Raw genomic sequence first — 16,428 nt, forward strand, 5'->3', positions numbered from 1 at the left:
GTAAACTAGTTCAACCATTGTGGAAGACAGTGTGTCACTTCCTCAAGGATCTAGACATAGAAATTCCATTTGACCCAGCAATCCCATTACTGGATGTATACCCAAAGGATTATAAATCATTCTGTTATAAAGACAAATGCACACATATGTTCATAGCAGCACTGTTTACAATAGCAAAGACCTAGAACCAACCCAAATGCCCATCAATGATAGACTGGACAAGGAAAATGTGGACATATACACCATGGAATACTATACAGTCATAAAAAATGATGAGTTTGTGTCCTTTGTAGGGACATAGATGAATCTGGAAACAATAATTCTCAGCAAACTGACACAAGAACAGAAAATCAAACACCACATGTTCTCACTCATAGGTGGGTGTTGAACAATGAGAACACATGGACACAGGGAGGGGAGCATCACATACTGGGGTCTGTTGTGGGGGGCCAAGGGAGGGACAGCGTGGGGTGGGGTGGGGACGTCAGGGAGAGATAACATGGGGACAAATGCCAGATGTAGGTGATGGGGGGATGGAGGCAGCAAACCACATTGCCATGTGTATACCTATGCAACAATCCTGCATGATCTGTACATGTACCCCAGAACCCAAAGTACAATTAAAAAAAAAAAACACATCTGGGCGCTGACCCCAAACTTCCTTAATAGTTGGTTTCCCATGGTGTTTCTTTGACTCCCAGAACTCTCTGTAGTCATCCCCAGGCACCTATTAGGGGATGAACATCATAGCACACACTGAGGCCAAATCTTCCGGGTCTCATCTACAACAGCACCAACCCTGTTTCTAGTGGCCCCTGCACTCTTCCAGCCCCACTCATAAGCCAGATCAGTCTGCCTCAACTCGCCTCATGCCCACAGACCTTGGGCTGGGATACAGAGATGAAAGTGACTCCGAAATTGGAGGAGAGAATGGGAAGGCAGGAGTGAGAGGCAAGAGACCAGTCTGGAAAGAGAAGCAGAGGCTCATGGAGGGCTTTGAGAGCCCGGGAGGCAAAGGAAAGCCACGGAAAAGCTTTAAACTAGGGAGTACCATGATCAGATTTGCATTTTAGTCATCACTTATCCCACAGGAATGGAGAACAGATTGGAGGGCAAGACTGGAGGCAGAGAGACCAGGGAGGGGCTGTTGCAGTCATCCTGTTTTGGGATCATGCCGGGCCTGGACCAAGATGGAAGCAGTGCTGATGGCAAAAATACAGATTTGGGAAACGCTTAGGAGGTACAATGGGCAGGCTTTGGGACAGACTGGATGGGATATGGGTGGAGAGGGTGAAGGAACAGTCAAGGACAGGATTGAGGTTTCTGGACTGAACACATATGAGTGTGAGGCACTTGGCATAATAGGCATTAAACATTATTATCATTAGTAATACAGTAGTCCCCCTCATCCTTGGCTGATGCATGCCAGGACCCCCAGTGTGTGCCTGAAACCACAACGCGTACTCAACCCTATGTAGACCATGCATGGATTTCTTTTCCCTTCCTTACAATTTCACAGATAGAGAAGTCATCTTTACTGTAGATCTTAGCAACTTCAGTATGCCATTTTTTTCCTTTCCCTATTGAGAATTTTTACCTTTTTACTTAAAGAAAGCACTTGATGGCTTCTCTTTGGCATAACCAAATTGCTGGCATTGCTGCTCTTGTGCTTTGGCACCATTATGAAATAAAATCAGGGTTCCTTGAGCACAAGCCCTGCAATACTGCAGCAGTTAATCTGATCACTGAGACAGCTACCAAGTTACTAACGGTCAGGGAGCATCTACAGCGTGGACATGCTGGACAAAGGGATGACTTACGTCCTGAATGGGACAGAGAGGAATGGCAACAGAATTCCCCATGCCACTCAGAATGATGTGCAATTTAAAATATATGAATTCTTTATTTCTGGAATTTCTGATTTAATATTTCAGACCAAGGTTAATCACAGGTAACTGAGACTTCAGAAATTGAAACCATGTATATGGCGGGGACTGCTACAGTAATATTACTTCCTGTTTATTGAACTTTTTGTATGTCAAATATTATACACATCCATGGGCCTGGTACATGACTTAAATAAAACAAAGTCACCTCCTGAAGGAGCTCATAGCCTAGTGAAGAAGACAGATAGATGGAATACATACGGTCTGACAAATGCTATGATGGTGTGAGCACAGGGTCTTCAGGCGAGGCTTTTCTAGGAGCATGCCTGAGCTGGATCTTGGAGAAATTAACAAGATGCAGGAGGGGAAGGACTTCTCAGGCAGCGGGCACTGGATGCAAAGGCACAGAGGTGGGAGTGGATGTGGTTCATGAAGGACATGGAGGCGGCCTTTCCCATGTGCTGGATACTATCTCCCTTTCCCACGTGAAGTGTCCACTTGGATAGGCCACAGCAAAAGTGCTTTACCTGTCTCAACAGACTTAAAGTGACTGGACTTAGTTGATCTAATCTGAATTCAGGACAGCAATGTTTACCAGATTCCAAATGTCACTGTGTCATCTGCAGCCTATAATCAGCTGGCTCCTGCCTGGTCTTTCAGCAAAACTCTTTGTGGTGGCCCTGTTTTCAGCCTCACCTCCTCTTGCTAAATTCTTCACTCTTCCACCAGCCTCCCCAGCCTCCTCCCACTGTGCCTTCATATATGCTGTTTTCTCCACCTGGAATGGGATTCTCCATCTCCAATGTTTGACCCAACTCCTTCTCATTCTTCAAAAGCCAGCTTAGATGCCATCCTTTCCATGAAGCTGTCCCAAACTCCCAGCCACTGGCCTTTCCTGCAGAACTGAGTTCAGCCCTCTATTACAATTTTCATCACAAATGGATTAGAAGTACTTGTTAAATAAGCTTTGCTTCCTAACTAAACTGTGAGCTTCTTGAGAGCAAGGATCAGATCTCATTAAATTTTGTGCTCAGTGCAGAGCCTACATAGAGTTGGTGCCTAATGAATGAAATCAATGATGAAAGAACAGAGTTAACAGAGAGGGAGAGATTCTGGAAGAGGAGCCAATTGACAGTCCTTAATCCTGGAAGCCTCTTTCTTTTTCTTTTTCTTTTTCTTTTTTTTTTGAGACGGAGTCTTGCTCTGTTGCCAGGCTGGAGTGCAGTGGCATGATCTCAGCTCACTGCAACCTCCGCTTCCCGAGTTCAAGTGATTCTCCTGCCTCAGCCTCCTGAATAGCTTGGACTACAGGTGCATACCACCATGCCTAGCTAGTTTTTGTATTTTTAGTAGAGACAGTGTTTCACCATGTTGCCCAGGATGGTCTCCATCTCTTGACCTCATGATCTGACCTCCTTGGCCTCCCAAAGTGCTGGGATTACAGGTGTGAACCACAGTGCTCAGCCCTGGAAGCCTCTTCGACAACAACAAAAAAGTAGTTCATTATATGGGAAGAGGACCAATTCCCTTTCAGCACTTTTACCTTGCCACCTAACAGAAATTAGCTTCTGACACTCCCCCACTTTCCAGCTCCCTGCCATCTGAACGCTCAAACCACTGGCCAAACCAAATGACAACATGTACAAAAAGATCAGAAGCCCAGAGCAGCTAATGGGATGAGTGATTCCATGATCTTCACGCATAAGTCAAAATTTCCAAACTGTCTCCATCCAAGTTCCAAGTTCATCCCACAGTCTGGCTTGAAACTCTCATGCTGTGATAAAAGGTCTTTTAGGGGGTCAATCAGGAGGGGATAATGCGGTTGGGAATTCTTCCCCAATAGGAAGCAGAAAAGACAACTAGAAAGAAGCTTCTGGGCTGGAGGGGAGGCTGGACAAGACCATGGAAAGGGCATCAGGAGGGGCCGGAGTGAGAGGAGAAAGGTCTGGAATTGTGGCTGGCCTGTCCCCAGCCTGCAAGAACTCAGGAAACCCAAGTGAGCCAGGCTGCCCAGGAATGTTGAACGTTTACGTCTCTTCCCTCACACCCACACAGCCATACTTTCTCTATTTATTTATAATCCCCTCTTCACACAAACAAACTTGCTCCCTTCTGAGACATAAGCTCTGCTCTGGGCTCTGGCACCCGATGGGAGAGGCCTCTTAAGAAAATCAGAAGAAAAACCTCAGCTCCTCAGTGGCTGAGCTGTGAAGCCCAGGGAAAGGAACTGCATTTCTCTGAACCTGACTTCTTCCTCTGGCAAATGACAGACATACAGGAGCATAGAAGAGCCTCTAAGGGGAGAACTGTCAAACCAGGCAAAGCAGCTCTGTTACCTAAGGGGCGGGAAGCAGGGAGAAAACTGTTCACATCCTCTTCTGCTTTGGACATATATGCTTAGATTCATAGAATCATAGAAAGCTAGGGATTCTGAGACATCTAGTCCCCTGTTTCCTCTCTGGGAAATTGAGTCCCAGAGAAAGATCAAGACTTGACTAAGCTTGATTGACTCCAGCGCAAACTTCAATGCCAGTCGTCAGATCTGGAGAGAATGCTTACAGGGACACCCACCCACTAGACAGGGCTAGAAGAAATGGCTTTAACTTGTAAACAGAAGGATTCTGGTGAGATACAAGGGAGAACTCCTGAGTACAGGAATGAGGATGGGGTCATTCTTTACAGCCTGGACAGAGGCAGGGGGACGCCTGAAATGATCTCTGCACTACACCTCCCGGGGGCACCACTGTCACGCCAGTCTTTTCTTTGAGAATCCGAAGGATTCAGGGTCCCTCTCCCAGAGCCCGGCGCCATGGTCGGCGGCTGGGGGAACTTGAGAGGCCAGTCCTGGAACAGGTGCAACAGCTGGAGCAACTGCGCAGCTGTTGCCGGGCTCAGGCTCAGCAGCCTGCACGCCAGTGAGTGAGGCAGCGACCTCTGCTGGTGGGAGAGGAGAGGTGCAGAATGGCCCAGTCAGACCCAGAGAGAAGTCGCCTGGAGCTGGACTTCAGGCCTTCGCTTGGTTGCTCCCCACCACCCTACACACACCTGCACAGGGAGATGGGGATGCCACTAAGCTGAACAGAAGAGCAGGGTCCCCGCTGGCCAGTCTCCCACTACCTCCACTGCCCCAGGCCATCGAGGCACTTTTTTTCTGGTGTCTGAGCGTCTGCCTGTCTACTCCTCCCTGGCAGGGCAGGAGTACCCTCCCCCCAATCCCTATTCCAAAAGCCAGAGTGGACTCGGAATCAAGGCAACCACATCTTTGGATCTTGGAGACTTAGGATCACGAGGTGTGACAACTAGAATGGTCCTCAATAATCATCCACTTGAGTCCCACCATCTCACTTTACAGGGGTGAAACTGAGTTGCAGAGAAAGGCAACTTGTCCAGGGTCACAGCTGAAATTGATGGCACAGCCAGGGCTGGATCCCTGACTTTCTGGTTCCAGGTTTGCCCTCTGCATCACATCCGACCAGGGGAGCTCCCTTCTTGTCCCATGCCTGCCTCTAGGATCTGGAATCCATCACCTGGGAACGAAAGCTTCGATTTCCATAACATACAAAACGCTTGAAGGAAAGAATAGATGAGTTTTGTTTTGTTTTTTTTTCTGAGCAGGGTCTCACTGTGACACCCAGGTTGGAGTGCAGTGGTGCAATCACAGCTCACTACAGCTTCTATCTACTGGACTCAAGCAATCCTTCCACCTTAGCCTCTTGGGTAGCTGGGACCACAGATATGTGCCACCATGCCAGGCTAATTTCTTTATTTTTTCTAGAGGCAGGGTCTTGCTATGTTGCTCAGACTGGTCTTGAACTCCTGGGTTACCCATCCACCTCAGCCTTCCAAAGTGCTGGGATTATAGGTGTGACCCACTGTGCCTAGCCTCATATTTTCACTTGGTAACTGACTCTCTCCTGAAAGCAGGATTGGATGGAGGGAGGGGAGAGAAAGCAGAGCATACTGGACACCTCCAAGGGACAGTTAGGGAAGAGAACAAAGAGAGGAGCTGAGAGGAGTAGGGCAGAGGGTACTGCAAAGAGAGGTAAGAAGCTAGTAGTCCTCCGGTGGACACGCATCCACAAAGGGCTGAGTGTCTAGAGTGACCAGCATCACATATGTCTGGCTCAGCCCAGGACTGGGACCAGTACCGGTCAGTAACCAGGTCAGGGATCCAGACTGGGAAAGGGATCTTGTCTGGGGGTGGAATTGGTGTTCAACCTGTGGCCAAGGTTGGAGGATTAGGGCTTGGTTTGTGGCTGGAATTGAAACTTAGTCTGTATTGGGATTAGGGCTCAGTCTATGGCTGGAAATAGAACCAAAGAGAATAATTTTTTGTTTGAATTGCTTTGTACTTCAACTGTCACCTGTGCTCACAGGAGGAGCAAACTGTCACCTGTGCTCACAGGACTTTGGCATTCTTCAGGGCTTGGACACCTCAGGAGCCTCATACCACACGGACTTGAAATTTCCATCTGTTGGCACTGTTTCTGAAAGCACCTATCACCAGATTTTCGACCCACAACAGGCTTGAGATCTCACTTAAACTAAGATGAGGACCTTTGTAAGAGACCTCCAGATAGTATCTTGGCAAATGACTACAGGAGCCTCTCTAGATTAATAGGTTATCAGCACTAGACAAAATGAGGCTCAGATAAAGAAGCGGTCTGTCCCAGTTCACACAGCCAATAAGTGACAAATTGGAGTCCAGGATCCAGGTCTGTTCTGTTTTTTTTTTCTAGGTGTGAATTTTTATTCTCACAAAAGACAACAATGTCTTCTCACATACAAGTATTTGCTTGTTTGTTTATTTTTTCAAGAGATGAGGTCTCACTATGTTCCCCAGGCTGGCCTTGAACTCCTGAGCTCAAGGGATCCTCTCCCTCTCAGCCTCCCAAGTAGCTGGTGATTGGAAGTACAGGTGTGTACCACTGTGTCTGACTTTTGTTCTTTTCTTTAACAAATTTGCTGTGTGACCTTGGGCAAGTCACTCTTCTTTTCTGGGCTTCAACTTAACTGTAAGTATAGGTAAATCAATGGGTAGAAGCAGATGGTTTTTGATGGCTTCGCCAGCTCTAACAGCCAAGAATCTTAACATTCCCCAATAAGGGCCAGTCCACCTCACCCTAATGAGTTGGCTCCAAGTCTTTTTCTCACATGTCTGGAGCTCTGTATTTACAAGGCTGTAGGGGAGATGGAATACTGGCACTGGCAGCACTTGCTGAGAGGTACAGAGCTGAAGGCCAGGGAGGCACAGAAGAGGGAGATCAGTGGATCAAGTCACCCGGGAGAGTTTGCTTGAAGAGGTGTGACCTAAGCAAGGCTATGAAAGGCCGACAAGATATGGGAAGCAAAGAAGCGGGGTGTGGGTAGGATAACAGTCTGGTTCTAGGACATCTTTCCAAGTTGCATCCAGGGCGATGATACCTGGAGAAAACATCTCAGAGACTAAGAACAAGGTGTCAAGTGGATGGGAGGCAGGCATGGAGGACATCCTGTGCAAAGTCACTTTTAAGAAATAGAAGGCAGGTGTTAAGAGGAAACCCTCAAGGTTCAAGGAAGGGGAAGAGACATTTATTGAGTACACAGTATTGTGCTGGGCACTTTAACCTGTTATCTCCTTTAATCCTCCCAAGAACCCTTCAAGTTCTGGATTAGTATCTCTCTTAGACAGATGAAGAAATTGAGGCTCAGGGAAGTTATGACTTACAAAAAGTTACACAGCTACATGGGGCAGAGCCAGGACTTGAACCTAACACTGAGCTAATTCCATTACTTGTTCTATGTAATGGAAAGACTTCTATGAGTCTCACGCTGCTGGCAGGCCAGAGACACTCAGCCTGCTCTCATGAGCAGAAACAAGACCGAAATGAAGTCCAGCACTACTAGCTCTAGAACATCACATGCAAAAGAAAGGCATAGATGGAGCAGCTGAGCTGTGGAGAGGAAAGAGCACCATACTGGGAGTCAGGAACTCGGGGTCTTAATCGCAGGTTGTGCCTTGTATGACCTGGAGAAACCCGCTGCCCCTCCTTGGCCTCAGTTTCCCTATGGGTATTTCAGGGTTTGAACAAAGCCGTTTTCTTCTGATTAAGAGAATCTGGTTTGGTTTCTCATCCTCACAGCATTCTAAGAGATTGGCCGGGCATGGGCAGGGGGCCCACCAGCCTATTGTGGGGGCAGTGAGGAAACTGAGGCTCAGATTGATGATATAACCTGTTTGATGTTACACTTATCTATGCAGAAAAGCATAATTAAGGATTTTTTTTTTTTTTGGAGAAGCTATCAAGTGCCAGTCTTGTGCTAGCTGCTTTACCTATTTTTTCTAATTTAATTCTATCATCTGTCCTAGGATTTTTACTTCCATTTTATATATTAGGAAACCCAGGGTCAGAGAGGTGCTCTCCATGACCGCCTCTCAGCAGCTGGCATTCCCAGGGCTGGGGTGGTGAAGACCCTAGTCTGTCTCACTGTGCCCTGCTGCCTCCCAGAGTCTCACGCTGCAAATTCAGGGTTCCTTCTAGACACCGTGGGGCAGAGAGTAAAGCATAGGATCTGGAACTAGAGTCCCGGCTTTGGATGGCTTACTAGCTCTGTAAGTTTTAGCAAGTTCCTCCTCCTTACTCAGCCTGTTTTCTCATCTGTAAAGGGCGAATGATAATACCTACTTCACTGGAGGGTTACGAGGATCAAAAGAGAGAAAGAAATTGGAAGCTTATCCTAATTACCCTCATTTCTGTCCAATGACTCTTTCCAAAGGCAAAACGCCTTTTCTTCTCCATCACACTCCTTACCTGTAGCCAGACATACCCAACTCCCTCCTAGGAGCAATAAATCCTACCCCAACCCAAAGCACGGTGCCCTGCCCTCTCCCGCGCTGCCCTCGGTGTCCCTCCTCAGGTCCCTGGCAGCAGCCCTCTCTCAGTTCTGAGTCATGCCGAGTTCCTTCGGTCCCCCGGCCCTTACGGGTCCTCGCAGGAGTCTCCACCCCTCCAGCACAGGTGCTGCCTGGACGGCTGTCAGAAGAACTTGGGGTCCGGGTCCTGGCGCTGTCCTGCACATGCCAGGGGCCACGTCCCTCCTCTGCCCACCCAGCCTCCGGGTCTACTTACGGGCTCGAGCGTGGGAGTCCAGGGGGAACCAGAGCAGCGCGAGTCCCAGCAAGAAGGAGAGGACCCTCACCTCGGGAACCATCCTTCCTTTCCCCAGGGTCAGGCCGCTGGGCGCTGGGCCGGGAGCGGAGTCGGGAGAAAGTGAGACGAAACGGACACTGGGGTACAGGGGCACAGATCAACCCACAGACCCCGGGAGGGCTGCTCCTAGAGCGGGGTCGGAGAAGCGTCGAGAAGCAGCGGTGAGCAGGAAAGGAGGACGGAAAGAGAGATCTAAGGTGGGAAAAAGAGAAAGGTGGAACGAGAACAAGGGAAAAGAGGAAGGGAGATGGAGATGGAGAGACGGAGGAAGGTCGGGTAGAAGGGAGAGGCGATCAAAGAAAGGGGGAAGGTGAGAGGGAGAGGAGGAGAAAGCAGGAGAGGACCGGAGTCTGCCTAGCGCACAGCGCCCGGCGAGGCGCGCGGGACCAGCGGGTGTTCCAGGCGCGCGGGCTAGAGGCGGCCGGCGCCCCCTGCTCGGTGGGCTCGGGGTCGGGCCGCGGGGTCCTGGGGCCCGGCGGGGCGGCGGTCCGGCTGCCGCGGAGGGAGGCTGAGCGCGGGCCGGCTGTGCTCGCCAAGGGCGCCAGGCGCCGCGCTCGGGCTCATTTGTACTTTGCCGCGGGAAGCAGGCAGCCCGGCCTGGCGCTGGCCTAGCGCTGGCGCCTCCTCTGTGGCACCGCGGGCTCGGTGGATTGGCCACCCGAGAAACAGGCCCACTTTTTCCCCTCCTATCTCGTGCGGGTCTCCAGGACGGACGCTCCAGGCGGGGCGCCGAGTGGAGGCGAGGGGGCTGCGGAGGGGGAAGGGGCCACCCGGGCCACGGGGTTTAACCCCTGACTCCCCGCGACGCCCAGAATGCAGGAGGGCAGAGTCGAGGGAGACCTCAGGTGGAACTTTCAGGTGGGGAAGGCTGAGCTGTCGGGGCTGCGGGTACCAGGAAAGCTCTGGGTAAGGTGCTCGGCTGTCTGCCCGGAATTCGGCAGATGGCTAGAATCACAATACTGGCATTCTTCAATCAGTCTGTGGTCTTCAGCACGCCACCTGAGAGTCTGTTTCCCTAGCTCTAAAATGGGTATTTTAAGATTTTAGAATATCTTTACTATCTTCCCACGATTGTGCTAAGATGAAATGAGATAATGAACGGCGAAGCACTCACCCCCTCCAATTAGAAGGGGTCCTAATTCCAGGTGCCTACAATACCAGTTGCCCCAGTCCCCCCTCCGTCTGCCCATGCGCCATTCCCAGGTTGAAAGCCAGCCCAGAGGGATCCTGTGCCTTCCCCTGGAGGTCTTCCTCTGTTCCCCACTCCCACTCCCAAAACAAGGCAAGATCTCTCCTTTGCCTTTGCAGGTGAGGCCTGCATCTCTCTGGGAGTGATGGTCACCTTCAGTCATCTTTAGGGAGAGCTGGTTGTCAGTTGTCTTTCCCGTCAGAAAGGGAGCTCCTTAAGGGCAGGGCCCTAACACCTCCCAGCCCACAACTGGTGCTCCAACTCTTGTGTTGAATGAATACCTGCACTAAAAGGATCCTAAGAAGAGAATAGCCAGCTCTGGCCCGACCAGAAACACACAAGCTCTGAAATCAAAAGGGCAGAGTCATTGTCCTGACTCCATCCCTAACCTGTTGGGCCACTTTGACTAAACACATCCATCCTTGCTTTGGACCTCAGCTTCCTGCCCAGCTTCTCTTAAAGAGCTACTGGAGACTCCAAAGAGTGCCGGAGGGGTGGGAAGGGATGTTGAGCCATATCCCACACTGGTAGGAAATCATATTTCCAAGTTTAAATAATTGGCTGGCTGACTGTAAAGGTATCTTTCTGGCCCAAGGCTGGGCTCCCCGTTGCACTGTGCTTTCAGGATATTACCCTCCAGATCCCCACCCCCCAACAGAGAGCAGTAGGAGGAACCAGTGATCCCCAAACTGGCCCTTCCCAGGGCTCTCAGATTCGGGGACAAACATGATCTGCCCAGTGCCCTTCAGGGTTAACTTCTACTCTAATCTGGCCAGTCTCTTCCTTTCCTTTGGGCATTCTTTATTTTAACAGATAATGCAAGCTTATGCATGTCACCATGCTTCCCTTTTTGCCTTTGCTTTCAGGGAGCTCAGAGTTAAACCCCGTGCTGCTTAATTGCCTAAACAATCTCATCCCAAGGGTCTGGGACAGTGATCTTTTTCTTTCTCCATCTTTGTTTAAAATGTGCTGTGAACATATATTCATGTCTTAGATGTAAGAAGCTGATTAAGATGGGTTCCCCTACATCCTGCTCATCATACTTCAGAAAAGGCCTCCACCATCTCAGCCCTCCTGTCAATCCCCATTATCCCGAGTTCAGGCCATCTTCATTCCTTTTTTTTTTTTTGAGACAGAGTTTCACTCTTGCCACCTATGCTGGAGTGCAATGGTGCTATCTCAGCTCACTGCAACCTCTGCCTCTGGGTTCAAGTGACTCTCCTGCTTCAGCCTCCCAAGTAACTGGGATCACCATGCGCCACCATGCCCATTAATTTCTGTTTTTTTAGTAGAGATGGGGTTTCGCCACGTTGGCCAGGCTGGTCTTGAACTCCTGACCTCAGGTGATCCACCCGCTGTGGCCTCCCAAAGTACTGCGGTTACAGGTGTGAACCATTGCACCTGGTCATCTTCATTCCTTACTTGAATGTTCCCGTCTTAATAGGTCTCCTCCTCCTAATCTGGATCCCTCCTATCTATTTTTCTCACATGTGCCGTGAAAACTATGCTGATCATTTCTGCTGACAAATCTGATCACATTACTTGCCTACTTAAAACCTATTATTAATTCCTTATTGTTTATAGATTACAATCTAAAATTTTCAGCACTGAATTGAACACTGCGCATATTTTAGTTCCGATCTACCATTGCCACCTACCCTACACTTTCACCAACCGCTCACTTCCCCAAACTGGCCATGTGTCATCGTACCTCCATATCCTTGTACGAACTTTCCTTCTGCCTGGACTCTTTCTCTTCCTCCATCTAGTGAATCCCTTTTAACTTTCCAAGGATAAGGATCAGCTGAGTCACCTCCACTCTGAGGTCTTCCCTGGGTTCCCCAGGCAAAGTCAATGTTTAGTCTTTGTATTTCCCATAGCACTTTGAATTGTAGCTGTTGGAGTGTAAGTATTTATTTGCATTTTTACCCTGCACTGTGAGTGCAGGTACCTTTTAAAATTTATACCTGTATTTCTATCAGTTAGCAAAACCTAAATTGCATTTATCACACAAAGATACTGAATAAATAATTGCTACGTGAGTGAGTGAAGACCTCAGTGATTGGAAAAGCCTTCAGCCCTCTATTGGCCTCAGCTTTAGTCAGTGGTTGATATAAGAAACAAACACTTGAAAGTTTCTGTGTCAGGCCGGACACAGTGGCTCACACCTGTAATCCCAGCACTTTAGGAGGCTGAGGTGGGAGGATTGCTTGAACCTAGGAGTTTAGGACCAGCCTGGGCAACAAAGTGAGACCTCCTACTCCGTCTCTACAAAAAGTCAAAAAATTAGCTGGGCATAATGGCACACACCTGTAGTCCTAGCTACTCTGAAGGCTGAGGCAGGAGGATTGCTTGAGCCCAAGAAGTTGAGGCTGCAGTGAGCCGTGTTCGCACTACTGCACTCCAGCCTGGGTGACAGAGCAAGATTCTGTCTCAAAAAGAAAGAAAGAAGGAAAGAAAGAAAGAAAAAAGGAAGGAAGGAAGGAAAGAAAGAAAGAAGAAAGAAAGAAAGAAAATTTCTGTGTCTTCTATAGAATACTATTGAAGAGAGTTGTCCATATGTTATTTAATATCCTTTTAAAAAGAAGACTGAATAAATTCTTCCAAAATCTAGTCAGGAAAAAAAATGCATCTATCCATAGCAATTTGTTGCACCAAGAGTTTATCTGGCATCTGCTTGCTTCCTTCATAGGAACTTGCTCATTGCCTGCCAAGGCAGCCCATTCCACTGTTGGACAGCTCTGTTAGAAAGTTCTTTATATTAAACTGAAATCTGATTCTCTGTGACTGCCTGCTTTGCCCCTTGCTCTGTCCCTGGGGCTATACAGAACAAGCCAAGTCCTTTTGTCTTTTCGAGCTCTCTAGAGATTTGGAACAGAGAACCCCTCTCCTATACCTTCACCTTTACCAGTCTGGGTCCCTGGACCCCTCATGCCACATTAGACATTTTCTTCAAATGTGCCAAGCTCTTGGCCCTCCATGCCTCTGCATACACTATTTCTTTGGCCTGGAATGCCCTCTCTGTACTCACTCTTATTTGTCTGGCAAGCTTACTTATTTTTCAAGGGTTAAGGTAACTGCTAACTCCTTCATTCAGGCAACAATTATTGAGTGCAAATTCTGGGCCAGGCATAGTGCTAGGTGCTAGGGACACAGTGGAGAACAAGACAGACACTGACATGTATATTCTAGATTCTCTGAATCGTCTTTGCTGGTCTCTGAGTTAGCTCCATTTCCCCTCCATACTTCTTCCTTATAGCACTTATTACATTGCATTTTCAATAGGTTTTGTGACACTTCCTCTAGAGTGAGTTCTTTGAGAACATAGACTACTATTTATCTAATATCTTCCCTAGCCTTCAGCACACAGCTTTGCACATATTTGCTGCTAAATAAAGGTTCATTGAATAATATCCTAGATCCTTCAAACAGTCCTCTTTCGACATGCTATTTGTGACGAAAAGGCCGTCTCCTCTGCCGCAGTTGCTTAATTACGTAAACTTAGCATAGCGATAAGGATCATAGGGATCAGTGTCAAGGAGAGACTTAGCCGGGTCTGCTTAGCTCTGTCCATAAGATTCTAAAAGAAGATTCACCACAAGAAGATTACATAATAAAGACTCTACATCAGTGGTATGTTGGTAAATGTTTAACAACTGGTTCTCCAGGGGAAAAAAGTTGTGTTTTTTACAGTTGCCAATGTCTGTGGTGTAAATACTCCCACTGTGGCTAATTCACGCTACAAATGTGACATCACTGAAAGCGCAGTGGAGAAGAGGCACCTAGTGAAATACCGTTCTACGGCAGTTCTTACATATCAACATAGTAGATGTAAATAACTTCAAGAACATTGAGAGTAGTAAAGTAATTAGGAAGTGATGACTCAGTTTTTATTACCCCTGTTTTAAATGTAACTTATTTAATTTTTAGGAATGACTGTGTTCAATAACCAGCTTGCAACATTTCTGAAAATTTAACACCTGGCTCTCCTTAGCTGGTTAAAGTCAGTTCTATGATACACTGCTTTTACATGATTAGGTGCTAAAAAGCAATGAACAAATAGACTCTTTAAAGCTGGGTTCAGCCAGTGATGGCGGCGTGTCTGTAGTCTCAGCTTCTCTGGAGGCTGAAGTGGGAGGATCACTTTGAGACCAGGGCAGTGGTGTGAAACCCTGTATCATTTAAATGAATAAATAAATAAGTAATAAAGAAAGAAAGCTGGGTCCAATTTATTTACATTAGGAGGAAAGTCTTATTTAAAGGACCTTCAAAGTTAATTTATTTGTGAACAATTCCTACCCTACTCCCACCCCTCAACTGAGTCAGTTACTCACCTATATAACAAATATTTATTTAGAACCTACTATCATTTTACTATTTATTTGGCTCTCCAGATATTGTACATATAGTTGGCCTAAATAAAAATGTTTGTAGAATGGATGAGTCAATCCTCAACACCTCAAATAGTGCCTGGTGCATTGTGGGTGTTCAGTAAGTATCTATGTGAGTGAGTGAATGGATCTTCTTAAAATAAGGCTCATCCGTATTTATGTGGGTTTCCATATGACTATGTGAATATTCCCAAGTCTTTTTTCTCCCTCATTGACCCTCTGTACCCAGGACAATCTGTACACAGAAAGAGGAGGAAGTATCAGGAAACCAGAATGGGGAACACAGCCCTTACTGTCAGAGAGCCCTCATGAGGAAAACTGAGTGGGGACATGGTGTTTTCAGCAGAAGACATGGAGTGGGATCATCGTTCTTCTAGAGCCTTAAGCTCTGCCATTGGCCAGAGGCCTCCTCTATTGGGGCATCCTCACTTACCAGGTATCAAAGAGAATGGATCTTGCTCTCTCACCTCCTCCACGTTTGGGGGACTTCTGTAAAGCAGTTTGTTCTCAGAGACTTCTGTCAGTAGGTCTGTGAGGATGCAGTTAGGGCACCAGAAAACAGTGCCGTACAACTTGGGTCACACAGTCGGAAGGTGGCAGGCCCTGTATCCAGTCAAAGGTGGGAATAAGGAGCCACCAGAATTATCTTTTACAAACGTAAATCAAGCCAGGTGCCATATATCATGCCTGTAATCCCAGCACTTTGGGAGGCTGAGGTGGGAGGATTGCTTGATCCCGGGAGTTTGAGACCAGCCTGGGCAACAAAGTGAGACCCAGTCTCTATAAAAATAAAACTTAAAAATTAGCTGGGTATGATGGCATGTACCTACAGTCCTAGCTACTTGGGAGGCTGAGGCAGGAGTATTGCTTGAGCCTGGGAGGTCGAGGCTGCCGAGAACCATGATTGTATCACTACACTCCATCCCAGATGACAGAGTGAGACCCAATCTCTGAAAAAAAAGAAAAGTAAATTAGTGAAGTCACTTCCTTGCTTAAAACCTTTCCATTGCACTTAGAATAAAATCCAAAGGCCGGGTGCAGTGGCTGATGCCTATAATCCCAACACTTTGGGAGGCTGAGGTGGGAGGATCACTTGAGTCCAGGAATTTGTGACTAGCCTGGCTAACATTGTGAGATCTCCATCTATACAAAAAATTTAAAAATTAGCCAAGCGTAGCAGCACATGCCTGTAGTCCTAGTTACTCTGGAGGCCAAGGTGGGAGGATTGATTGAGCCTGGGATGTGGAGGCTGCAGTGAGCCTATATTGCACCACTGCATCCCGGCCTGGGCAACAGAGCAAGGCCCTGTCTCAAAAATAAAAATAAAGAATAAAATCCAAATCCTTTGCCAAATATGTAAATCCCTCCATGCTCTGGTCCCATCTACACTCTGACTTCAGACCACTCTCCCTGTGCTCACTATGCTCTAGTACAAGAGCCTTCTTTCTGTCCCTGGGATACCTCAAGCTGCCCGGTCCCTACTCAGGGTCTTTGCCCTTACTAGTTCTCCTGCTTGGAATGCTCTTCCCTCAACCTTTTCTACAGATAACACTTCATTCAGCTCAATGTCACTTCTTTAGTGTTGTTTTCCTGGTCCAACCTATGTAATGATGCCTGCCTTTGAGTAATTTTCTATCATATTGCCTTGTTTTCGTTCCTTCATGTCACTTATCATTCTCTTGATATATATTTTTCCACTTGTATGTTATGTGTCTCACCCATGAGCATGAAAACTCTGCAACAGCCTAGACTTAAATCTTTCTTTCTTTCTT

At 47.6% G+C, this 16,428-nt stretch overlaps 1 protein-coding gene across 2 annotated transcripts in view; it reads right to left on the reverse strand.

Moving 5' to 3' along the window:
• Positions 1-9,613, reverse strand: part of CHRDL2 (chordin like 2) — a 39,692-nt gene extending 30,079 nt beyond the window's left edge. For both annotated transcript variants that reach the window (XM_012469679.2, XM_012469678.2), the window contains exon 1: positions 8,996-9,613. In XM_012469679.2, coding sequence (XP_012325102.2) covers positions 8,996-9,077 — 82 coding nt within the window. In that variant the 5' untranslated portion in view covers positions 9,078-9,613. The remainder of the gene's footprint in view (positions 1-8,995) is intronic.
• Between the last annotated feature and the right edge of the window lie 6,815 nt (positions 9,614-16,428).

This window comes from Aotus nancymaae, unplaced genomic scaffold, assembly GCF_030222135.1.
Source record: "Aotus nancymaae isolate 86718 unplaced genomic scaffold, 86718_ANA_hifiasm-v0.15.2.pri h1tg000059l, whole genome shotgun sequence".
NCBI lineage: Eukaryota > Metazoa > Chordata > Mammalia > Primates > Aotidae > Aotus > Aotus nancymaae.